The sequence below is a fragment of the Saccopteryx bilineata genome, chromosome 2 (genome assembly GCF_036850765.1).
Source record: "Saccopteryx bilineata isolate mSacBil1 chromosome 2, mSacBil1_pri_phased_curated, whole genome shotgun sequence".
NCBI lineage: Eukaryota > Metazoa > Chordata > Mammalia > Chiroptera > Emballonuridae > Saccopteryx > Saccopteryx bilineata.
The window spans coordinates 350886188-350911406 of NC_089491.1; the positions used below are offsets into that span (position 1 = coordinate 350886188).

Consider the following 25219-nt stretch of genomic DNA (forward strand, 5'->3'; position numbering starts at 1 on the left):
CGACCTCGGGGTCTAGAACCTGGGTCTTCCGCATCCCAGTCTGATGTTCTATCCACTGCGCCACCGCCTGGTCAGGCTCCAAAGTTCTTTATAGAAGCACCAATCTTTTTCTCACAAATGAAAATACCAAGATGTTTTCATTGAAAACATACTAGCCTCCATTTAAAAGGTTTTCCTCCTGTTCTGTGTGCATACTGGGCAGAAGAAATCAGCATTTGACTTGGTTGCTTTTAGAAGATCAGAATTTGAAAACTTACAGTGAAAACAGTAATGAATATTTTAGTCCAAACATGACGTAGGTACTTTTGCTCTTGAACCCTCTGTTTAAGATCGGAGAGTGCGGTAACTGGCAACGACTTGTTCTAACAATGTGAAACTGTCCAAAAAGTCGTCTTCTTCAATTCCAAATTTTGTGTACTGATGAATGTAGGCTCTGGTAAAAGAAACAGAAAATAAAAAATGAAAACTCCCAGACAAATAAATAACTCATAGAATCAAACAATAGATAGACCTTTCCTAAGCTCATGAACATTTGAAGATGGCAGACTCTCTTAAAAGTCTTGTATTTGCTTCAATGTTTGCTCCAAAGATTAGCAGACTTTCAAAGTTTATGCAGGCTCCCTGCCTTTTTAGTCCAAGAAAGTGACAACTAGCACACAGGAAAGAGAAGCAGGTTCAGGTTTGGTTGTCCACCTGGATATATTCAGCACCCTACAGGAGATGACTGGGTTCAATATGAACTAAAATAAAAATGCCTGAGAAGTATTACCTAAGTTTCTTTTTAAACTTTCTTTTAATTTTTTTTAAAAAATTATTTATTTACTTATTCATTCATTTATAAATTCATTTATTTATTTTTTACAGAGACAGAGAGCGAGTCAGAGAGAGGGATAGACAGGGACAGACAGACAGGAACGGAGAGAGATGAGAAGCATCAATCAGTAGTTTTTCATTGCACGTTGTGACACCTTAGTTGTTCATTGATTGCTTTCTCATATGTGCCTTGACCGTGGGCCTTCAGCAGACCGAGCAACCCCTTGCTGGAGCCAGTGACCTTGGGTTCAAGCTCGTGGGTTCTTGCTCAAACCAGATGAGCCCGCGTTCAAGCTGGCGACCTCGGGGTCTTGAACCTGGGTCCTCGGCATCCCAGTCCGATGCTTTATCCATTGCGCCACCGCCTGGTCAGGTAGTATTACCTAAGTTTTAAAACTGTTCGACAGGAACACATACAGGGGATCGACCTACAACCTCTGTGCTTTGGGACAATGTTCTAACCAACTGCACCATCTGGCCAGGGCCAGACAGCTCTTTAATTTGCAGTAATGCCAGGTCCCCTTAATGACCTACTCCCCAAAATGTTGAGGAGAAATCATGTTTAAAAGAAGAGCAAGGGCAGCCTGACCAGGCGGTGGCGCAGAGGATAGAGCATTGGACTGGGATGCGGAGGACCCAAGTTCGAGACCCTCGAGGTCGCCAGCTTGAGCGCGGGCTCATCTGGCTTGAGCAAAAAGCTCACCAGCTTGAGCCCAAGGCCGCTGGCTCAAGCAAGGGATTACTCGGTCTGCTGAAGGCTCACGGTCAAGGCACATATGAGAAAGCAATCAATGAACAACTAAGGTGTTGCAACGAAAAACTGATGATTGATGCTTCTCATCTCTCTTCGATCCTGTCTGCCTGTCCCTATCTATCCTTCTCTCTGTCCCTGTAAAAAAAAAAAATAAAATAAATAATAAAAGAAAAGCCAGGGCAGACATGAATTAAATTGATGGAACAGTGACTGCTGTTCCATTTACTGAGAGTGGGAAGAGAAGAATGCCAAAAAAGGACAGAGTTCACAGTCCTGAGAACCGGGGGTTTGTGGAATGATCATGTGCAGGAAGGGGCAGGATGGGGGGTTGGGAATCCTAGCTAATCAAAGTAGAGGCCTCGTCCACTCATTGAGGAATTTTCCTGGACATTCAGTCATTGTGACAGAGGTCAGGAAACCTGATTACACATTTCTCAGTACCAAGTAGAACTGAACTGAACTAGCCAATATTTCTTACTGGGCAAGATCAGAATCCCTCCCACTTCTCCAAGTATCTTATTTTAGAAAACTATCTTTTTAATTTTTTTAAATTTTTTTTATTTTAGACAGGAGGGGAGAGAGAGAGAGAGTCAGAAACATCAATCTGTTCCTGTCTATGGCCTGACCAGGACCCACCCAACAAACCGTCTGAGACCCGATGTGCCAATCAACCGAGCTATTTTTAGCACCTGAAGCTGATGCTCTCTGACCAACTGAGCTATCCTCCGCGCCCGGGGCCACGTTCCAATGGAGCCACTAGGTGAGGGAGGGGAAGAGGTAGAGAAGGGAGAGAGGAGCAGATGGTCACTTCTCTTGTGTGCCCTGACTGGGAATTAAACCCGGAATGTCCATATCCCAGGCCGTCACTCTATCCAGTGAGCCAACTGGCGAGGGCCTAGAAAACTATCTATAATAATATAATAACTATCTATAATGAAATTTCTACTTTCATTTCATTTCAAAACTAATTTAGTCAGTAACAACAACAATAACAAACAATTATTATTTACTAGTTAGGTGCACTAGGTGTTTTCACATGATCATCTCATTTAATCCTCACCACAGATCATCTCAGTTTAAACTCCTTGTACAGATAAGGAAATGAAGCCTGAAGTAACATGCCTAATATTTCACACCTACAAAGTGACAGCCATGCTTACTCCATGCTATAGATTGAATGTTTTTATGTTTTCCCACAAAGTGATGGTACTTGTAAGGCCTTTAAGAGGTGATTAGGTCACAAGGGTGGCGCTCTCGTGAATGGAATTACGGTAGTGTCCTTATATAAGAGGCCCACGAAACCACTTTTGCCTGTTCTGCCATTTGAGGACACAGAAAAAAGACACACCTATGAACCAGAAAGTGTGTTTTCACCAGATATCCAATCTGTTAGGACCATTTTAATCTTGGACTTCCTAGCCTTCAGAACTGTGAGAAATATTTATTTTTTATAGACTACTCAGTATATACTATTTTTGTTAAAGAGCCCAAACAGACTAAGATGCTCCAGATCCTGCCTTGTGTTTTGTTTTGCTTTTTTTGGGTTTTTTTTTAGATAGAGGGAGAGAGAGAGAGAGAGAGAGAGAGAGAGAGAGAAACAGACAGATAGTAAGGGAGAGAAATGAGAAGCATCAACTTGTAGTTGCGGCACTTTAGTTGTCTGTTGATTGATTTTTCATATGTGCCTTGACTGGGGGGCTCCAGCTGAGCCACTGAACCCTTGCTCAAGATAGTGACCTTGGACTCAAGCCAGTGACCTCTGGCTTCAAGCCAGCAACCATGGGGTCATGTCTATGATCCCATGCTCAAGACGGCAACCCCATGCTCAAGCTGGTGAACCCGCGCTCAAGCCAGCAACCTCGGGGTTTCAAACCTGGGTCCTCAGCATCCCAGGTTGACGCTCTGTCCACTGGGCTGCCACCTGGTCAGGTCCTGCCTTGTGTTTTTTTTTTTGTTTTTTTTTGCATTTTTCTGAAGCTGGAAACAGGGAGAAACAGTCAGACAGACTCCCGCATGCGCCCGACCGGGATCCACCCGGCACACCCACCATGGGGCGATGCTCTGCCCACCAGGGGGCGATGCTCTGCCCATCCTGGGCGTCGCCATGTTGCGACCAGAGCCACTCTAGCGCCTGGGGCAGAGGCCACAGAGCCATCCCCAGTGCCCGGGCCATCTTTGCTCCAATGGAGCCTTGGCTGCGGGAGGGGAAGAGAGAGACAGAGAGGAAGGCGCGGCGGAGGGGTGGAGAAGCAAATGGGCGCTTCTCCTGTGTGCCCTGGCCGGGAATCGAACCCGGGAATCGAACCCGGGTCCTCCGCACGCTAGGCCGACGCTCTACCGCTGAGCCAACCGGCCAGGGCTCTGCCTTGTGTTTTAATATTATATTATCAACTTAAGGTTAGAAAGGTTTGTAGATTTATCTTTTACTTACTTTGAAGCAAACATATTCCATGCTTTACCCACCATGACATTGAGTGGTTTTACCAAGAACTGGCTGTTGCTGACCAATGCTGCAGACTTCTCATATTTGCTGAAGGCTCGCTGAGTTTTCCACACATTGAAAGCACTATCAGGTTTTAACCAGGAAGTATAGAGACCTGGATCTTTAAATCCCCCTAGAGTAAAACAACATAAGCCATTGTTCACATTGTAAATCATTAATTTTGAAAACAAATTAATAAGGAAATATTATCCATTTCACCAAAAATCTCCTTGTTTTGCCTTTTAAAATAGCTTTATATTAAAAAAGATAAAAATAATTTAAAAAACATTTTTTTTCTTTTTTTTCTGAAGCTGGAAACGGGGAGAGACAGACAGACTCCCGCATGCGCCCGACCGGGATCCACCCGGCACGCCCACCAGGGGCAACGCTCTGCCTACCCTCCGGGGCCTAGCTCTGTCGCGACCAGAGCCACTCTAGCGCCTGGGGCAGAGGCCAAGGAGCCATCCCCAGCGCCCGGGCATCTTTGCTCCAATGGAGCCTTGGCTGCGGGAGGGGAAGAGAGAGACAGAGAGGAAGGGGGGGGGGTGGAGAAGCAAATGGGCGCTTCTCCTATGTGCCCTGGCCGGGAATCAAACCCGGGTCCCCCGCACGCCAGGCCGACGCTCTACTGCTGAGCCAACTGGCCAGGGCCTAAAAAACATTTTTTTTTTCATTTTTCTGAAGCTGGAAACAGGGAGAGACAGTCAGACAGACTCCCGCATGCGCCCGACCGGGATCCACCCGGCACGCCCACCAGGGGCGATGCTCTGCCCACCAGGGGGCGATGCTCTGCCCATCCTGGGCGTCGCCATGTTGCGACCAGAGCCACTCTAGTGCCTGGGGCAGAGGCCACAGAGCCATCCCCAGCGCCCAGGCCATCTTTGCTCCAATGGAGCCTTGGCTGCAGGAGGGGAAGAGAGAGACAGAGAGGGAAAGCGCGGCGGAGGGGTGGAGAAGCAAATGGGCGCTTCTCCTGTGTGCCCTGGCCGGAATCGAACCCGGGTCCTCCGCACGCTAGGCCGACGCTCTACTGCTGAGCCAACCGGCCAGGGCCCTAAAAAACATTTTTTTAAGTGAGAGGAGGGGAGATAGTGAAACAGACTTCTGCATGTGCCCCCACCAGCAACCCCTGTCTGGGGTCGATGCTTGAATCAACTGAGCTATTTCTAGCACAAGAGGCTGACACACTCAGACCAACCGAGTTATCCTCAGTGCCCAGGGCCACGCTTGAACCAATCAAGCCACTGGCTGCAGGAGAGGAAGAGGAAGAGAAGGGGGAGAGAAGCACTGGCCAGGGCCAGTAACACTAGCTTTATATTGTTTTTAGATAAATGATTTCTACTCATCATTAAAAAATAAATAATTCACACCATTCAGAAAAGGATTATGAAGAAAATGTTTAACTAAGCAGCTGAAATGCCACCATCCAGAAATGACTATGAACATTTTGCTGACCCTGTGTATGTATGACCCTTTTTAGCAATAAAAGATATATGCTCTTCTGTAGTCAGCTTTTTATTTTTAAAATTGATTTTAGAGAGAGAGAGAGTAAAGGAGAGAGAAACATCAATTTGCTGTTCCACTTATTTTTTTTTTTTTTCAGGGACAGAGAGAGAGAGTCAGAGAGAGGGATAGATAGGGACAGACAGGAAGGGAGAGAGATGAGAAGCATCAATCATCAGTTTTTTGTTGCGACACCTTAGTTGTTCATTGATTGCTTTCTCATATGTGCCTTGACTGGGGGCTACAACAGACTGAGTAACCCCTTGCTCGAGCTAGCGACTTTGGGTCCAGGCTGGTAAGCTTTTTGCTCAAGCCAGATGAGCCCGCACTCAAGCTGGAAACCCCGGGGTCTTGAACCTGGGTCCTCTGCATCTCAGTCCGACGCTTTATCCACTGCGCCACCACCTGGTCAGGCTGTTCCATTTATTTATGCATTCATTGTTTCATTCCTGTATGTGCCCTGACAGGGGATCGAACCTGCAACTTTCACATGTTGGGACAGCACTCTAACCAACTGAGCTACCTGGCCAGAGCTGTAGTCTGCATTTTTCATTCACCAACATATTGTGAACTGCTTTTCCATTTCAATGAATATTACTCATATTTAAAGGCTCCTTATATGAATATACCATAATTATGTAACACATTTCCTACTATTGGGAGTTTAGGTTGTTTCTATAATGTTGTTAGTGTGAATGATATTGCAATGAATATCTTTGCATGAACACCTCTATGCACCTGTGTCATTTGCTGTGGATAAATTTTTAGAAGTTAGATTACTTTGCCTGACCAGGTGGGGCGCAGTGGATAGAGAGTTGAACTGTGATGCAGAGGACCCAGGTTTGAAACTCCAAGGTCGCTGGCTTAAGCATGGGCTCATCAGGCTGGAGCACAATCTCATCAGCTTGAGCCCAGGGTTACTGGCTTGAGCGTGGAATCACAGATATGACCCCATGATCACTGGCTTGAGCAAAGGGTCACTTGCTCTGCTGTAGCCCCGGTCAAGGCACATATGAGAAAGCAATCAATGAACAACTAAGGCGCCACAACGAAGAATTGATGCTTCTCATCTCTCTTCCTTCCTGTCTGTCCCTATCTGTCTCTCTCTCTCTCTGTCATAAAAAAATTTTTTAATTAGATTACTTTATATATCCTTTTACTAATTCTCTTTTTTTAAGATTTAAAAAAAAATTCATTTTAGAGAGGAGAGAGAAAGAAAGAGAAGGGGGGGAGGAGCAGGACGCATCAACCCCCATGTCAGGTCAGGCTCATAGTCTTACTTTAGATTTTTAAAGAAGTCTGACCTGTGGTAGAGTTAGGCTGATGTGCATTTCAGTCCCAGAACTGTCACTTACTAGCTGTGTGACTTAAACAAGTCAGGAACATCTTTGTGCCTTAGATCCCCAGCAGTAAAGTGGGGACAATAAGACCTTCCTAGTGCCTGACCAGGCGGTAGCGCAGTGGATAGAGCGTTGGACTGGGATGCGGAGGACCTAGGTTCGAGACCCCGAGGTCGCCAGCTTCGAGCGCAGGCTCATATGGCTGAGCAAGAGCTCACCAGCTTGGACCCAAGGTCGCTGGCTCGAGCAAGGGGTTACTTGGCCTGCTGAAGGCCCGTGTCAACCTGGAACCCTGAGGTAGGTCACTGGTTCAGAGCCCTGGGCTTGCCTGGCCAAGGCACATATGGGAATTGATGCTTCCTGCTCCTCCACCCGCTTTTCTCTCTCTCTCTCTCTCTCTCTCTCTCTCACTTTCTCTCCACTCTCTCTCTAAAAATCAATAAATAAAATCTAAAAATAAATAAAAAGACTGAAGAAAACATACCATGTGATTGACTTGAAATGTTCTCTTTTTAACTGTTACTAGTTTTTTATTTAAGGGGTATTACAAAGACAACATTGTTCTGTCTTCCTTATATCACAGCTAGAAGCAGCAAACATGACATTGCTGAAACCATCCAATAAGGATAATATAAACCATGAGACTTGCCATAGAAACACAAAACGAGTAAGAGAATTGCTCTTCTAAACTTCCTGAAAAATTTGTAACAAAATGCTTGGCACAGAGACCACTAGCTGTCCCCCAAAATCTGTTCTCCCTTTAGTAACAGAACCCCCAAATTTTAACTGTGGTCACGGTGAGCCTTGCAGAGCTCGGTGTGGCACATGATTCAGTCCCAGTCAAACAGATACAAACTCCAGGTGGTGTGCACCCAAGGAAGACAGGGAACGCCCTTCTTTGTGCATCCCTATGTCATTTGATGGCTGAAGCTCTAACAGATGTCTGGGAGTAAAAGGAGGAAGCCACAAGGTAAAGACAACAGAACAACCAGATTCAGGAAGCAAGAATTAAACTTGTATCTTATTTATTTTAAAAAAAAATTTATTTATTTATTTATTTATTCATTTTTAGAGAGGAAAGAGATGAGAGAGAGACAGAGAGAGAGAAGGGGGGAGGAGCAGGAAGCATCAACTCCCATATGTGCCTTGACCAGGCAAGCCCAGGGTTTCAAACCGGCAACCTCAGCATTTCCAGGTCAACGCTTTATCCACTGCGCCACCACAGGTCAGGCAAAACTTGTATCTTATTTAAACCACTTCTATTTTGGTGTTCAGTCACATACTAACTGATACAATGGTTATATTTTGCTACTAAAACACAGTTATTATTTTCCTTTCTCTAAAAATAGATTCAGGGACTTTTGTTTTTCACCGTGTATATCATATATACATGCAAAAAAGTACATCTTAATTTTCACCTTAACTTCTGCTTACCCAGATTGGCACTGTGCACATCTTTTCCACGAAGGACGACCAAGTTAGCAATGGATGTGTTAAAGCAAAGCTCCTTGTTGAGAGCCATTTCACCAAGAGTAGGTCGTCCTGATAAAGGAGGCTGTACCTGCCAATCAATACCTACCAAAAGAAAAGAAAGACAAAGAGATTTTATAAATGGCTTTGAACAAGAAGAGTGGTTGAACTGTTCTAAAACTGATTATGACGATGGTTGCACAACTCTGTAAATTTACTAAAACATCATTGAATGGTATCTTATAATAGGTGACTTCTATGGCTTATAAGTTATACTTAGTAAAATCATTAAAAGTATATAACATTCTGTCAAAGCTGTACTTGTTGGGTAATTCATCACTCTATATTACTTAGAAATAAAAGTGATGCTCTATCAAAAAGTTTCAAAAAGAAAAAAGAAATGAGGCCAAAGATGGGCCTTGAAAAAGAAATGAAGCCAATAAAAAAAAAAGGGCCTGCCCTGGCCGGTTGGCTCAGCAGTAGAGCGTCGGCCTGGCATGCGGGGGACCCGGGTTCAATTCTCGGCCAGGGCACATAGGAGAAGCGCCCATTTGCTTCTTCACCCCCCCTTCCTCTCTGTCTCTCTCTTCCCCTCCCGCAGCCAAGGCTCCATTGGAGCAAAGATGGCCCGGGTGCTGGGGATGGCTCCTTGGCCTCTGCCCCAGGCGCTGGAGTGGCTCTGGTCGCGGCAGAGTGACACCCCGGAGGGGCAGAGCATCGCCCCCTGGTGGGCAGAGCATCGCCCCTGGTGGGCGTGCCGGGTGGATCCCGGTTGGGCGCATGCGGGAGTCTGTCTGTCTCTCCCCGTTTCCAGCTTCAGAAAAATACAAAAAAAAAGGGGGGGGCCTGACTAGGTGATGGTGCAGATAGAGCATTGGTCCGGGATGCTAATGACCCAGATTTGAAACCCCAAGGTCACCAGCTTGAGCGCAGGGCACCAGCTTGAGCGTGGGATCATAGATATTACCCCATGGTTGCTGGCTTGAGCCCAGGGTCACTGGCTCAGCTAGAGCCCCTGGTCGAGGTACATATGAGAAAGTAATCAATGAACAACCAAGGTGCCACAGTAAAGAACTGATGCTTCTCATATATGAGGCCCTGGCTGGACAGCTCAGTTGGTTAAAGCATTGTCCTGATGGCGGGGGGTTTTCATTCTGATTAGGCACATGTGGAAACAGATTGATGTTTCTGTCTCACTCTCTCTCTCTAAAGTCAATACACATTAAAAAAATATATATATATAAGGAAAAATTAAGCAAATATATATATTTTTTCTGAAATTGAAAACGGGGAGGCAGTCAGACAGACTCACGCATGCACCCGACCGGGATCCACCTGGCATGCCCACCAGGGGGCAATGCTCTGCCCATCTGAGGCATTGCTCTCTTGCAACCAGAGCCATTCTAGCGCCTGAGACAGAGGCCACAGAGCCATCCTCAGCGCCCGGGCCATCTTTGTTACAATGGAGCCTTGGCTGTGGGAGGGGAAGAGAGAGACAGAGAGGAAGGAGAGGGGGAGGGGTAGAGAAGCAGATGGGCGTTTCTCCTGTGTGCCCTGGCTGGGAATCGAACCCGGGACTCCTGCATGCCAAGCCGACGCTCTACCACTAGGGCAACCGGCCAGGGCCTTGTTTTGTTTTTTAAGATTTTATTTATTCATTTTAGAGAGGAGAGAGAAAGAGAGAGAGAGAAGGGGGGAGGAGCAGGAAACATCAACTCCCATATGTACCTTGACCAGGGAAGTCAGGGTTTCGAACAAAGGACCTCAGTGTTCCAGGTTGACGCTTTATCCACTGCACCACCACAGTCAGGCACAAATAAAATTTTAAATAGGCCTGACCAGGCAGTGGTGCAGTGGATAGAGCATCGGATTGGGACACAGAGGACTCAGGTTTGAAACCTCGAGGTTGCCTGCTTGAGCGCAGGCTCATCCAGCACAGGGTCGCTGGCTTGAAGCCCAAGGTAGGCCCCCAGTCAAGGCACATATGAGAAAGCAATCAATGAACAACTAAGGAGCCGCAATGAAGAATTGATGCTTCTCATCTCTCTCCCTTCCTGGCTGTCCCTATTTGTCCTACTCTCTGTCTCCGTCACAAAAAATTAAAAAAAAAATTTTTTTTAATTAAAAAAAGTTTTTGCCTAACCAGGAGGTGGTGCAGTGGATAGAGCGTAGGACTGAAATGAGGAAGACCCAGGTTCGAGACCTCGAGGTCACCGGCTTGAGCGTGGGCTCATCTGGTGTGAGCAAAAAGCTCACCAGCTTGGACCCTAGGTCGCTGGCTTGAGCAAGGGGTTACTAGGTCTGCTGAAGGCCCACGGTCAAGGCACATATGATAAAGCAATCAATGAACAACTAAGGTGTCACAACAAAAAACTGATGATTGATGCTTCTCATCTCTCTCCGTTCCTGTCTGTCCCTATCTATCCCTCTCTCTGACTCTCGCTCTGTCTCTGAAAAAAAAAAAAAGTTTTAAATAGGGAAGTAACTAAACAGACATTATAAAAAAATATAAATAAATCCCAGATGGGTTAAATTTAAATATTAAACATAAAACTATAAAAATACTGGGGAATAGAAAATAACTGCTCACAAAAATTAGGGGATATTTCAAAATGAATATGAAGCGATAAAATATCTAATTTTTGTGAGCAGTATATTCTTATGGCTTTGGGGTAGGCAAGGTTCAGAATCTGTAAAGAAATATTTATAGGTTTGCACACGATACAAAAGGCAAAAATATTTGCAATCAATGTAATGAAAATGGGGTATAAATCTATACACAATATGTTTTCTCCCACCTAAGATACAATTGATTAAAAGAAAAAATATGGCCCTGGCCAGGTAGCTCAGTTGATTAGAGCATCATCTCAATACACCAAGATGGTGGGTTCAATCCCTAGTCAGGGCATATATGAGAATCAACCAATGAATGCATAAATAAGTGGAACCAATCAATGTTTCTCTTTCTCTCTCTCCCTCTGGCTCTCCTTTCCTCTCTCTCTCTCTAAAAAAAAATTAAATAAATAAAAAATAAAGATTTGATTTGAAAGAAGAAATGTAAAATTATTTACTTATATTATTTAAATTCTATACTTGCTGAAAGAGTTCTTTTAGAGAAATTAGGTCTAGATTTTTAAGAAATCATATTATTCTTGAGCATGCATTATGAGAAGCAAATGCTTTCCGTTTCTTCCCCCCTACTTTCTCTCTCCTTTCTCTACAATCAATAAAATTTTAAAAATAAAAATTTAAAAACATATATAAGGTTTTACTTTTAAAATTTCCATCGATTTGAGAAGAAAGGAGGGGGAAGGGGAGAGAGACAGAGAGAAAGAAGCACCAACTCATTCTTCTACTTAGTTGTTCCATTTAGTTGTGTACTCATTGGTTGCTTCTTGTACGTGGATGGGAGATCGAACCTACGACCTCAGAGCATGGAGACAATGCTTTATCCACTGAGCAACCCAGCCACAGCCAATTGGTGAAGGTTTTTCTAAAATGTTTTCACATTCAGTGACTTTTTTTTTTTTTTACAGAGACAGAGAGAGAGTCAGAGAGAGGGATAGATAGGGACAGACAGGAATGGAGAGCGATGAGAAGCATCAATTATCAGTTTTTCATTGCGACACTTCAGTTGTTCATTGATTGCTTTATCATATGTGCCTTGACCGTGGGCCTTCAGCTGACCAAGTAATCCCTTGCTCAAGCCAGCGACCTTGGGTCCAAGCTGGTGAGCTTTTGCTCAAACCAGATGAGCCCGCGCTCAAGCTGGCAACCTCGGGATCTTGAACCTAGGTCCTCTGCATCCCAGTCTGACGCTCTATCCACTGTGCCATTGCCTGGTCAGGCACTTTTTTTTTTTTTTTTTGACAGAGACAGAAAGAGTCAGAGAGAGGGACAGATAGGGACAGACAGGAAGGGAGAGAGATGAGCAGCATCAATTTTTCATTGTGGCATCTTAGTTGTTCGTTGATTGTTAGTTCATTGATTGCTTTCTCATATGTACCTTGACCGAGGGGATACAGCAGAACAAGTGACCCCTTGCTCAAGCCAGCGACCTTGGGCTCAAGCCAGCAACCTTGGGCTTTAAGCGAGCAACCTTTGGGCTAAAGCCAGCGACCATGGGGTCATGTCAATGATCCCACACTCAAGCCAGAGACCCCGTGCTCAAACTGGTAAGCCTGCACTCAAGCCAGCGACCTCAGGGTTTCAAACCTGGGTCCTCTGTGTCCCAGTCCAATGCTCTATCGACTGTGCCACCACCTGGTAAGGCTCACGTTCAGTGACTTTATCACTTTTTGACTCAGCATTAATGATGCCTATGTTTTCACACATTATTATCTTCTGTGCCTCCAGAACATCAGTGATACAGCATTCTTTAAGAGAATTCATGTAAATATAAGTGATTTCTGCCTAAGGAATGTTGCTGAGCATGTCTGTTGATCATGATGACTGCCTCTTCCCTACCCTAGCAGAAAACTAAAGATTTTCTGGAGAAGATATGATGGAGGATCTTTGGTCTGGAGAGTGCTGGCAGAATTAAGGGCAAGATACCTACTGAAACTAGAGAGATCAAGCGAAAACCATGACCGCTCCCTTCTCTTTCCCCCAGATCACTGGAGCTTTGTCTAAAACCTCTGAGCAACCAACAGAGAAGACAAGCAAAGAGAACATCTAGGCTGTCTTGTTCACCCTGGCTGTTGTGAACAATAATCCAAATTGAAGCAGGTCAGAAGGCTTAAAGAGATTTCTTCAAGAAGGTAAAACAGCCTGACCAGGCAGTGGCGCAGTGGATAGAGCGTTGGACTGGGATGCGGAAGACCCACGTTCGAGACCCCGAGGTCGCCAGCTTGAGCGCGGACTCATCTGGTTTGAGCAAAAGCCCACCAGCTTGGACCCAAAGTCACTGGCTCCAGCAAGGGGTTACTCGGTCTGCTGAAGGCCCGCGGTCAAGGCACATATGAGAAAGCAATCAATGAACAACTAAGGTGTCACAACGAAAAACTGATGATTGATGCTTCTCATCTCTCTACGTTCCTGTCTGTCCCTGTCTATCCCTCTCTGACTCACTCTCTGTCTCTGTTAAAAATAAATAAATAAATAAAAATTAAAAAAAAAAAAGAAGAAGGTGAAACAGATAGACTACTTGAATACATCAAGAAAAAATTTAGACAAGTAAAAAAACATTTTGGGTTTAGTAAATTGATGGTACCTAGAAAAACCAAGCAACAAGAAAACAAGGCATTATTAACTGAAGAAAAATTTAAAAATTATACAGGAAAGGAAAGGTAATCATAGGATACTATGTGGCTCAGCTGTGACTAGCATTTACTTGGTCTGGATTGCGTAAAGCTGAATATTGTTTTAACCTTGTGATGACACTACTATATTGGATGGATGATGAGACAGAAGGGTGTCTGTTGGGCTGATGTGCCAGTATGGGAAAAAAAGCTAAATCCTAACCTCCATGGTGGTAAGTAAATAGGTTATACCTAAATGAAAACCAACAAATGGCAATGAGTAGATAAAAATAGTAAAAGAACCAGCCAAAGAATTTTGAAAAATGGTTGCCTCTGGGAAGGAGAAAATAGAAGGTTATAGACTGATAGTTTTAACAAGCAGCTTTGCAGAATTACTTGACATTTAAAAATATATATATTTATTTGTTTTAGAGAGAGAAAGACATATAGAACAATCTGTTTCTGTATGTGGCCTGACCTGGGATGGAACCAGCAAACTCTGCATATCCAGATGATCTAATCAACCAAGCTATCTGGCCAGGGCAAATTACTTGACTTTTTAATCTATGTGCATATAACAAATTAGTGTATACATGTAGTAGAAAACTTTGTAACTATTAAAGAGAGAACGTATATCTAACTGTAATGCATTTGAAAGGAGACCACAAAATACTGTTATGCTGAAAAAAGTTATAGAACAAAACATACATATTATGCCTGACCAGGAGGGGGTGCAGCGGATAGAGCATCAGACTGGGATCTGGAGGACCCAGGTTTGAAACCTCAAGGTTGCCGGCTTGAGTGTGGGCTCATCAGGCTTGAGCATGGGCTCACCAGCTTGAGCGCAGGGTTGCTGGCTTGAGTGTGGGATCATAGGCATGACCCCATGGTTCCTGGCTTGAGCCCAAAGGTCGCTGGCTTGAGCAATGGGTAATTCACTCTGCTGTAGTGCCCTGCCCTGTCAAGGCACATATGAGAAAACAGTCAGTGAACAACTAAGATGCCACAATGAAAAATGGATGCTTCTCATCTCTCTCCCTTCCTGTCTGTCCCTCTCTCTCTCTCTAACGAAAAAACCCACAAAAACAAAAATATATTATGTGATTCAGTTTTATTTTTTTAAGTCTGTTTATATACTCTCAAAACTCTCTTTAGTTCTCACATGCATAAATTAATTCAAACTGGCAAAAATAAATCCACTAATAAAATCAAGTTTAAAAATAAATTGTTTTAAATAAAACAAAAATAAACAAGTAAAATTATAACTTATCTTGGTTCAGATGGCCAAGCCAAAAGCAGTGGAAAATTATTCCCAGGCCTTACTTTTATTTATTTTTTGTATTTTTCCAAAGTGAGAAGCAGGGAGGCAGAGAGACAGACTCACACATGTGCCCAACTGGGATCCACCCGGCATGCCCACCAGGGGTTGGTGCTCGGCCATCTGGGGCACTGCTCCATTGCAACCAGAGCCTTTCTAGCACCTGAGGCGGAGGCCATGGAGCCATCCCCAGAAGCCAGGCCAATTTTGCTCCAATGGAGGCTTGGCTGCAGGAGGGGAAGAAAGAGATAGAGAGAAAGAAGAGGGGGAGGGGTAGAGAAGCAGATGGGCACCTCTCCTGTGTGCCCTGGCTGGGAATTGAACCCAGGACTTCCACATGCTGAGCCAGCGCTCTACCACTGAGCCAACCAGTCAGGGCCCCATGCCTTACATTTTAAATGAGAAACTGCCAATTTCTCAATTGCCAGCATGTGCCCTGATGAATTGTTATGGACCAATGATTTTCAACCTTTCTCATCTCATGGCACACATAAACTAATTACTAAAATTCTGCAGCACACAAAAAATATATTTGTTGCCAATCTAAAAAAAAAAAAAAATTATAATTTTGATTCATTCATACCAGACAGCTATTGTCTTGGCTGTTAGTTTTTTATTTGACAATCTAAGGGAAAAGAGTCAGTCAGGCACTGGATGTTTTAAAAATTCTTGTTGCCTGGCCTGTGCTGGTGCAGTGAATAGAGCCCTGACCTAGAACGCTGAGGTTGCCAGTTTGACACCCTGGGCTTCCTGGTCAAGGTGCATAAGACAAACAACCAATGAACAGCTAGAGTGAAGCAACTACTTCTCGTCCCCGCCCCCCTCTATAAAATCAATAAATAAAAATCTTAAAAAAAAATTCTTGCAGCGTACTAATTGAAAATCACTGTACTCGACCAGTGAGTACTGTGTGCCTTGCATTTACCAGTTTTGAAAGGGAGCTCCTACAGTATCCTGTGCCTGTTCTGCCAGGCTGTTGGGGGTCTGGGGAGGAACCATAGTCAAGGAACTATACTCAAGAAATCTCACCTGAGGAGTATAAATGCAGACCCAGAATTGCTTTTAGATGACAAGATTCTGGACTTTAGGTTGATGCGCTAATGGGCTATAGCTTTTGGGGGCCAAGGGAGGAGTTCAATATATTCTACATATGGGAGCACATGACTCATTATGGGACAGAGGGCAAAGAGTGGTGGCCTGCTCCAAGATGATGCCCTCCTGATCCTTGCCTCCCGGAATTCATGCCCTTATGTGGTCCCCTCTCACATGGGATAGGGCTAACCTTAATAACCAAAAGAAAGGGCCCTGGCTGGTTGGCTCAGTGGTAGACCGTCAGCTTGGCATACAGGAGTACCTCGTTTGATTCCCGGCCAGGGCACACAGGAGAAGCGCCCATCTGCTTTTCCACCCCTCCCCCTCTCCTTCCTCTCTGTCTCTCTCTTCCCCTCCTGCAGCCAAGGCTCCATTGGAGCAAAGTTGGCCCGGGCGCTGAGGATGGCTCTGTGGACTCTGCCCTCAGGCGCTAGAATGGCTCTGGTTGAAACAGAGCAACACCTCAGATAGGCAGAGCATTGCCCCCCTGATGGGCATGCCGGGTGGGTCCCGGTCAGGCGCATGCGGGAGTCTGTCTGACTGCCTCCCCATTTCCAATTTCAGAAAAATACAAAAAAAAAAAAAATAACCAAAAGAAAGGACAGTGCAGACATGATGGTGTCTGACTTACAAAGCTAAGTCATTCAAGACATTGTAACTTCTGCTTGGCGCCCTCTTGGATCATTCATACCTGCTGCTGCTAGGACATGTGGAAACAGATGTAGTGCTGATGGCAATGATAATGGGGTCAATCTTTATATAGAACAGTCTGAGAACTTATAAAGAGTTTTAAAGCTGTACTCAACTTGGTCAGTGACATATATATACTTATACATATATATATATTTACATACACATTTATATGTTCAAAGTTTTTTTATAACCGTAATAAAAATGTTAACACCTAAAGTCCTTCACAGGAAATGACTAAGCAAATTGTGGTTTATTAACCTAAGAGTTCAGCACAGCACACCTGACACTACCCTTAGGAACACTGTGTTCCCTGAGATGTTAACAAGTATTGCTAGAAAAACAGGTATGTACTGTGGCCAAAAAATTTGGGAATCATTACTTTCAGATGTGAACTACCCACTTACCTCCAGGATAATCTAAAATCTGTGAGGTATTACAGGTAAATGTAGAAGAAATCCACTTTTATAGTATTGAATCCTAACTTATTATGATTGGTGGTAAAATATATGCCACAAAAATAATATACAGTAGTGATTTCCAGTTAAATATGACAGACTGAACATAACAGTTTACTGCCAGATTCTCCCCAAATCTTACTAACAAGACATCAGGTTTTTTGTTTTTTGTTTTAAAGGCATAAGCAAGAAGAAAGAGTATAGCAGAGGAGATAATGGCAGCAAAATTTTGGAAGCTGGAAAGAAAATGAACTAGCAGTTACTAATATAGCAACCAGGGAAAGCTGAAACTTCTGCCCACAGTGGAGGTCCTGGAAACAGGACAGGCATTTCTAAAAGAAGAAGAAACAGGAAGATTAGTTAAAAATCTATGCAAAGCAGAGAGAGCCCCAGACACTTCCCACTCCCTAGAGAAGGGGGAGTGCACCATCCTAGAAGGTTTGTGCTTAGGAGAGGCTAAGCCACTGAGGTTCTGGCCTTAGGGACAGTACATGCTAGGCCACTGTTTCAGGCTCTAAAGATAGAGCAGTAAACAAAATAGATTTAAAAAGTCCTTATGTTCCACTGAGATAAACCAAAGGTCCAGCCTGACCTGTGGTGGCACAGTGGATAAAGCACTGACCTAGAACACTGAGTGAGGTCACTGGTTTGAAACCCTGGGCTTGCCTGGTCAAGGCACATAGGGAGTTGGGGTTTCCTGCTCCTCCCCCCTTCTCTTTCTCTCTCTCTCTCTCTCTCTCTCTCTCTCTCTCTCTCTCTCTCTCTCTCTCTCCTCTCTAAAATGAATAAATAAAATCTTTTTCAAAAAGTTTTTCAAAAGAAAAAACCCAAAAGTCCACGCTAAGAAATCCAGAATGCTAAAAACAGAGAATCCCCTAAAAGATTTAAGAGAGAACAAAAAGGATTAGGAATAGAACTGATGAGGGACTTCTTAACACTAATGCTGGAAGCTGGAAGATAATAGAGCAATGCTGTCAAATGAGTAAAAATGATTCCCGACCTTGAATTCTGTACCTGGTGAAAGATTAATGATATTTGCAGCCTTATTTTTTTTTTCTTTTTTCAGTCTGGGGGAAGTCACTTTAATAAGCCTTTTGGTTACATACAAAGGCAAAGCCAAAATTCTATTCTAGAATGTTCAAGAAATCAGAGTAAAGTCACATAAATAGAATGAACACATACTATGTGTCAGATACAAATCTCAGCACTATACATTTATTACTCAATTAATTCTTCTAACAATCCTATTTCACAGATGAGGTACAGAGTGGTTAAGTAATCTGCCCAAGATCTTACAAGTGAGTGACAGACTCTGGATTCAAACCCAGAAAGTCTGGCTCCACAGTGAGGTCTTCATGATGACAATCGTCTGTCTAGTTCAATAATGTAAAAAGACCCTCTTCCATGTGACAGTGACATCACTGGGAATTCTGTGTCTAGGATTGGGGGTCTGGATTATCAGTGCAGTGGCAAGGGCACTTCCTTTGGGAACCGGTAAACTGGCCCTATAAAATGATGGCACACTGAGAACAGTAACCATATAAAGTAACCCACTTGAGTCCCCATATCAATCCACCTAGAAATCTATGACCAACTCCAGCATTTGCAAAATTCACAACCTGCAAGGGCCAGGCAGCACAGGTACTTGGGTGAAGCAGGACAGGTAATATATAATAGAGAGTGGTAGAGGCTGTGGCAAATTGAAACATCAAAATCTCCTCCAAAGAGACAATCATGATGGTGGGCCCCGCATGGTCAAGACTGTGAAGACAAGCCGAAAACTGAGACCAGAACCAGCTCCAAGGAATCATGAGAACAGACCTCTGAGGATCTTGGAGGCCCTACCGGAGGAACTGAGAAAACAGACACACTAAAGAGCCGAGAGAACAGTACAGCATTTAAACTATCTTCCCTGTACTCTTTTTTAAGAAGCTCCTGGAAGGAGTGGTTTGTCAATATGAAGAAATAAACCAGGAAACAGGAAGCTATAAAACCTAGGAAACAGGAGATAGAATACAGACAGGATGGGGCAGAGATGCCAATGGTTGCTCATCAAGGCAGGAGAGCAGTCAGAGCAGACTAGAGCAGGATGCTGAAGGTCTCCCAGAGGAACATCACCAAGTAGGTGAGTAAAGTATTAGAGCCCTGTCTGGGTAGCTCAGTTGGTTAGAGCATCGTCCCTGTTCAGGTTGGATCTGGTCAGGGCACATAAAAGAAACCACCAATGGATACAAATATAAGTGAAACACCAAACTGATGTTTCTCTCTCTCTCTCTCTCTTAAAACAACTAATCAATAATTTAAACATGAAAATATTAATTACTTGGTGGGTCTGAACACATTGAGAAGGGATTCATTTTTATGGAAAAGTTTAGGGATAAATTAGTGATAGGCGCATAGACTATTGACCAAATAAATATAACTGTATATGAAATAAAATGTAATCTGTGGCCTGAGCAGGCAGTGGCACAGTGGCTGGAGTGTTGGACTGGGATGCTGAGGACACAGGTTTGAAACCCCAAGGTTGCTGGCTTGAGTGTGGGCTCATCCGGCTTGAGCACAGGCTCACCAGCTTGAGCACGGGGTTGGAAGCTTGAGCGTGGGATCATAGACATGATCCATGATCTCTGGCTTGAAGCCCAAGGTCGCTGGCTTGAGCAAGGGGTCACTCACTCTGCTGGAGCCCCCCAGTCAAGGCACATATGAGAAAGTAATCAATGGACAATTAAGAAGAATTGATGCTTCTCATCTCTCTCCCTTCCAGTCTGTCTGTCCTTGTCTGTCTGTCTCTCACTAAAAAAAAAAGTAATCTGTGTGTAGAGTACAACTCAACTGTGAATAATATTTGTGTAACAAAAGTAATTTAAAGCCTGACTAGTTGGCTCACTGGTAGAGTGAGATGTCTCGGGTTTGATTCTCAGGGCACACAGGAGAAGTGATCATCATCTGCTCCTTTATCCCTCCCCTTCCCCTCCTCTCACCCCTTCTCCTCCAGCAGCCATGGCTCAACTAGTTTGAGCATGTTGGCCCCGGGTGCTGAGGACGGCTCCGTGGAGCCTCTACCTCAGGTACTAAAAATAGGTCTTTTGTGAGCATGCCCCAGATGGGCAGAGCATTGATCCTAGACAGGGGTTGCTGGGTAGATCCCAGGTGGGAGTATGCAGGAGTCTGTCTATCTCCCCTTGTCTCACTTGGAAAAGAAAAAAAAAAAGTAAGTTAAACACTGAAAACTGATCTAACCTCAAAGTGTGTGTGTGTGTGTGTGTGTGTGTGTGTGTGTGTGTGTGTGTGTATAGGGGGTATGAGAAGGTTCCATCCTCAACTTTCACATCAGGAAGGCAACTGATAATATCTGATCACAGAAAGGCCCTGGCCGGTTAGCCAGGAGTTAAGACCATCGTTCTGAAACGACAAAGTTGTACGTTTGTAGGTTTGATCTCTGGTCAGGGCACCTGGGGGAGGCAACAAATGAATGCCTCCTTTCCGCCACCCTCCCTTCCTCTCTCTGTCTCTATCAGTAAATAAAGCCTTTGGCCGGATAGCTTGCTTGGTTGGAGCACTGGCCTGGGATGCGAAGATTGCTGGTTCAATTCCCTGGTCACGGCACGTACAGAAGCAGATGTTCCTGTCTCTCTCAAAAACAAACAAGAAACAAACCAAAAAAACCCCTGAAAAATAAATAACATAAGCAAGATATTTAGAAATATGGGTGCAAATTCCAGAAGCAGCAGCTAAAAACATTGAAAGTAGGGCATCAGCTGGGTCGTGGGGAAGCATAGGACAAGGGACTGCTCTTTTCCTCATAAATTCATGCAGGCTTTTTTAAAAATTGAGATATACATACAATGCAATCTATATAAACATAAAAATCTATAACACTTTATTTATAATATAAATCTGTAAAAACCAAAATGGGTTTAGGTATTCGCTTAAGTGAGTTTTGACTACTTGATTTTTTTTTTATAATTTTTATTTATTTATTTATTCATTTTAGAGGGGGGAGAGAAAGAGAAAGAGAGAGAGAAGGGGGAGGAGCAGGAAGCATCAACTCCCATATGTGCCTTGACCAGGCAAGCCAGGGTTTTTTTTTTTTGTTTTTTTTTTTTCTGAAGCTGGAAACAGGGAGAGACAGTCAGACAGGATCCCCCGACCGGGATCCACCCGGCACGCCCACCAGGGGCGACGCTCTGCCCACCACGGGGCGATGCTCTGCCCATCCTGGGCGTTGCCATGTTGCGACCAGAGCCACTCTAGCGCCTGGGGCAGAGGCCACAGAGCCATCCCCAGCGCCCGGGCCATCTTTGCTCCAATGGAGCCTTGGCTGCGGGAGGGGAAGAGAGAGACAGAGAGGAAAGTGCGGCGGAGGGGTGGAGAAGCAAATGGGCGCTTCTCCCATGTGCCCTGGCCGGAAATCGAACCCGGGTCCTCTGCAAGCCAGGGTTTTGAACTGGCAACCTCAGTGTTTCCAGGTTGACGCCTTATCCACTGCGCCACCACAGGTCAGGCGACTACTTGATTTTTTGTTGTTGTTTAGCGAGAGAGACAGACAGGAAGGGAGATGAGAAGCTTCAACTGGTAGTTGCTGCACTTTAGTTGTTAACTGTTTCTTTTTTTTGTTGTTTAGTGAGAGAGACAGGGACAGAGAGACAGGAATAGATAGGCAGGAAGGGAGATGAGAAACATCAACTCTTCGTTGTGACACCTTAGTTGTTCATTGATTGCTTTCTCATATGTGCCTTGACCGAGAGGCTCCAGCAGAGCAAGGGACCCCTTGCTCAAGCCAGTGACTTTTGGGCTCAAGCTGGTGAGCCCGTGTTCAAGCCAGATGAGCCTGCATTCAAGTCAGTGACCTTGGGGATTTGAACCTGGGTCCTCTGCATCCTAGTATGATGCTCTATCCACTGTGCCACCGCCTGGTCAGGCTGACTGTTTTCTCATATGTGCCTTGACCAGGGGACTCCTGGTAAGCCAATGACCCCTTGCTCAAGCCAACGACCATGGGGTCATGTCTATGATCCCACACTCAAGCTGGCATCCCTTGCTCAAGTCAGATAAGCCCGCACTCAAGCCAGCAACCTTAGGGTTTCTAACCTGGGTCCTCAGCATCCCAGGCCGATACTCTATCCTCTGTGCCACGCCTGGTCAGACTTGACTGCTTGATTTTTAAAAAACTCTTCATATATTACTTTGATAAAAAATAAAATGTAAATAAAATAAATGTGACACTTATCTGAAACTTTTTGGGGAAATGACACTGTGAACTGATTAAGAAGCCCTGCTGGGATGTCCTGGTGAGTTTTTGCAGGCGCCTCCCTGGCCAGAAGAAGGGACCATTATTTGAACTGGCCCAAGCCAGTTTATATTGAGAACTCCAGGACAGGCATTCTTCCCAGCTTGTGGGCTACATATTTTTAAATACCTTTTACCTTCTTCCATTTTTGCATTAGAAATGAGCATCTGTCTCAAATGCTTGAGAAGGCCAGCCCAAGTAAACGTGCTGTATGCCAGTGAGTTCTCAGACATTTGAGGAATGTTACGAATACCCAGCATCTTGAATTCAGGATGAGGAACTAAATTCTCCATTAAGTCTCCTGCAAAGAAAAAAAACCACATTTAAACAAAAAATTTAACTCCACATTGTTCCCACTGGTCTAAATGCAACCATGATTTGATGGTCTTTTCTCCTCCAAGGCTAAAATTGCTTAAATTTTAAAATGTGAATAAAATTTTGGAGACAGTCTATTATATAGGCTATGTATCTGCTTCATTTTGGCACCAATTTTAGCATGAACGATAAATAACACTTTGCCAAAAAGGAAACAAGAGTTTAGAAGCCAAGTAACTGGAAGTATGAAAAAAATATTTAGTTATACCCCAGGAAAACAAAGTAAGAATGAGACTTAATATGCTTTTATAATCATTCTGTATTCACTAAATATTCCTTTAGAAATTTTCCTAGATTCCTGATTGATTTCATCCAGTTAAATGACATTCAGAACTGTGAGAAACAGATTTCTGTAGTTTACATGTCACCCAGCCTATGGCGTTTTTGTTACAGCAGCTGGAAAGTGGCTAATTGACAGAGGTCTCGCCTTCTCATCCATCAGATTTCCCCTTTCTTCACGTCCCTCCTCACGCAGCTCCTTGCCCCTCTGTTTCTTTGTCAAATCTTTCTGGTGAAAAATCCAGTCTTGGATCAGCCCCGTGCCTCACATTCTCTGGCACAAATACAGAAAACAGCCCCTCAAAAAGAAAGTCACCCCACAGACTAGGACCGCTCAGAATTCACCATCACCAATTGCTCTGTTGAGAAGGTGATGTCTCCTCAAATCCCTGAGCAGAAACATGTGGGTATCTGAGGTCTTTAGTGGACCTGAGTTTTAAAAGTTGAGCAACTGAGGGACAGAGGAAGAAACAGGCTCCTTGGGGGAAAGCTAAGAGACTTGTTTTAGATACAGTATGTTTGGAATGTCCATGACATGTGTAGAGATAGATGTCAGGAAGGCTACTGGATGTAGAAATCTGGAGCTTAGGGAATTGATCAGAGTTGGAGATAAGTGGCAGGTTGGAGGATACGAATGGTGTTTAAAGCCATGGAACCAGGAAGAGGGTCCAAAACTAGCATTTAGAGCTTGGAAAAAGGAGAGAAAAAAAGGGAATACAATGAGTAGTCATGGAGATGGGAGAAAAACCAGGAGGGGGCTATCACAAAAGACAAAAATGAAACTTGAAAGACAAGGGGTCAGCCATGTCAAGTTCTACTGAGAGGCTGACAGAAATGAGGACAGTGAAGTAGCCACTGAATGTGGCAATGTGGATATGTTTGTGACTTATAGAAAGCAATTTCAGGAAAAGGATGGGGATTAGGGTCAGAAGGAAAGCAGCATTAGGACCACCTTAAGACAGGAATGTCCTTATTGAGGTAAGCTTCTGTGTTTATCTCAAAAAATAAAAGAATAGAAAGAGGCTAGTTTGCCTTGTATTCATATGTAATATCAGTTGAGAGATACTGACCCCCTGAACCAATGTCAGAGAGGTGGAAAAGTAGGGGAAGAGTGTAGCCAGATGACAGAGGCAGCACCTACAGGTCTGAGCACACTGATGAGATATGAGGACAGTGGGAAAAATCAGGTGATAGAAATTGGGGAGAAGGTGGTAGGAGAGAGAAGACAGGGAAAAAATAAAGAACCTATTCAGAACATGTTAAATTTGAAAAAGCAGAAGGCAATCAAGAAAATGGGAGAGGTGGCCCTGGCCGTTTGGCTCAGTGGTAGAGCATTGGCCTGGTGTGCAGAAGTCCCGGGTTCGATTCCTGGCCAGGGCACACAGGAGAAGTGCCCATCTGCTTCTCCACCCCTCCCCCTCTCCTTCCTCTCTGTCTCTCTCTTCCCCTCCCGCAGCTGAGGCTCCACTGGAGCAAAGATGGCCCAGGCGCTGGGGATGGCTCCTTGGCCTCTGCCTCAGGCGCTAGAGTGGCTCTGGTCGCAACAAAGCGATGCCCCAGAGGGGCAGAGCATCGCCCCCTGGTGGGTAGAGCGTCGCCCCCTGGTGGGCGTGCCGGGTGGATTCCGGGCGGGCGCATGCGGGAGTCTGTCTGACTGTCTCTCCCCGTTTCCAGCTTCAGAAAAATACAAAAAAAAAAAAAAAAAGAAAATGGGAGAGGTAACTATTTGGGAAAGAGATTAGGACTGAGAGGGGTATAGATTTCAGAGTCATTTGAATCTAGATAATTTAAATTGATAAGGCACTGTTTGCCAAATAAACTGAATAAAAAATGGTGGGTTTCTTTATATGCTAAAAAAAAAATGGACTTGTACACTTTAAATGGGTGAAGTGTATGGTATGTGAATTATATCTCAAAGTATGAAAAGAGAGAGAGAGGATCCTGAAGAAGAGAGTCAGTAAGTATCTGCCACTCTTTTGAGATTTTAGTAACTTCCCCAAACATTTCAGTAAGACAGTGCAGAGTGCCAAGCAGCTTTTTAGGAAGGCTTTTGAGATGAGGGAGAACAAGCATATCTTGAGGCAGAGAAGAGGAGCCATGAAAAGAGTAACTTTG

General features: G+C 44.4%; 1 protein-coding gene across 3 annotated transcripts in view; it reads right to left on the reverse strand.

Annotated features, from left to right (window-relative positions):
- Nucleotides 1–317: 317 nt before the first annotated feature.
- TUBD1 (tubulin delta 1) overlaps nt 318–25219 on the reverse strand; it is a 32963-nt gene continuing 8061 nt past the window's right edge. For all 3 annotated transcript variants that reach the window (XM_066262728.1, XM_066262729.1, XM_066262727.1), the window contains exons 6-9: nt 22587–22751; nt 8327–8467; nt 3999–4182; nt 318–433 (exon numbers count right to left, since the gene is read on the reverse strand). In XM_066262728.1, coding sequence (XP_066118825.1) covers nt 325–433; nt 3999–4182; nt 8327–8467; nt 22587–22751 — 599 coding nt within the window. In that variant the 3' untranslated portion in view covers nt 318–324. The remainder of the gene's footprint in view (nt 434–3998; nt 4183–8326; nt 8468–22586; nt 22752–25219) is intronic.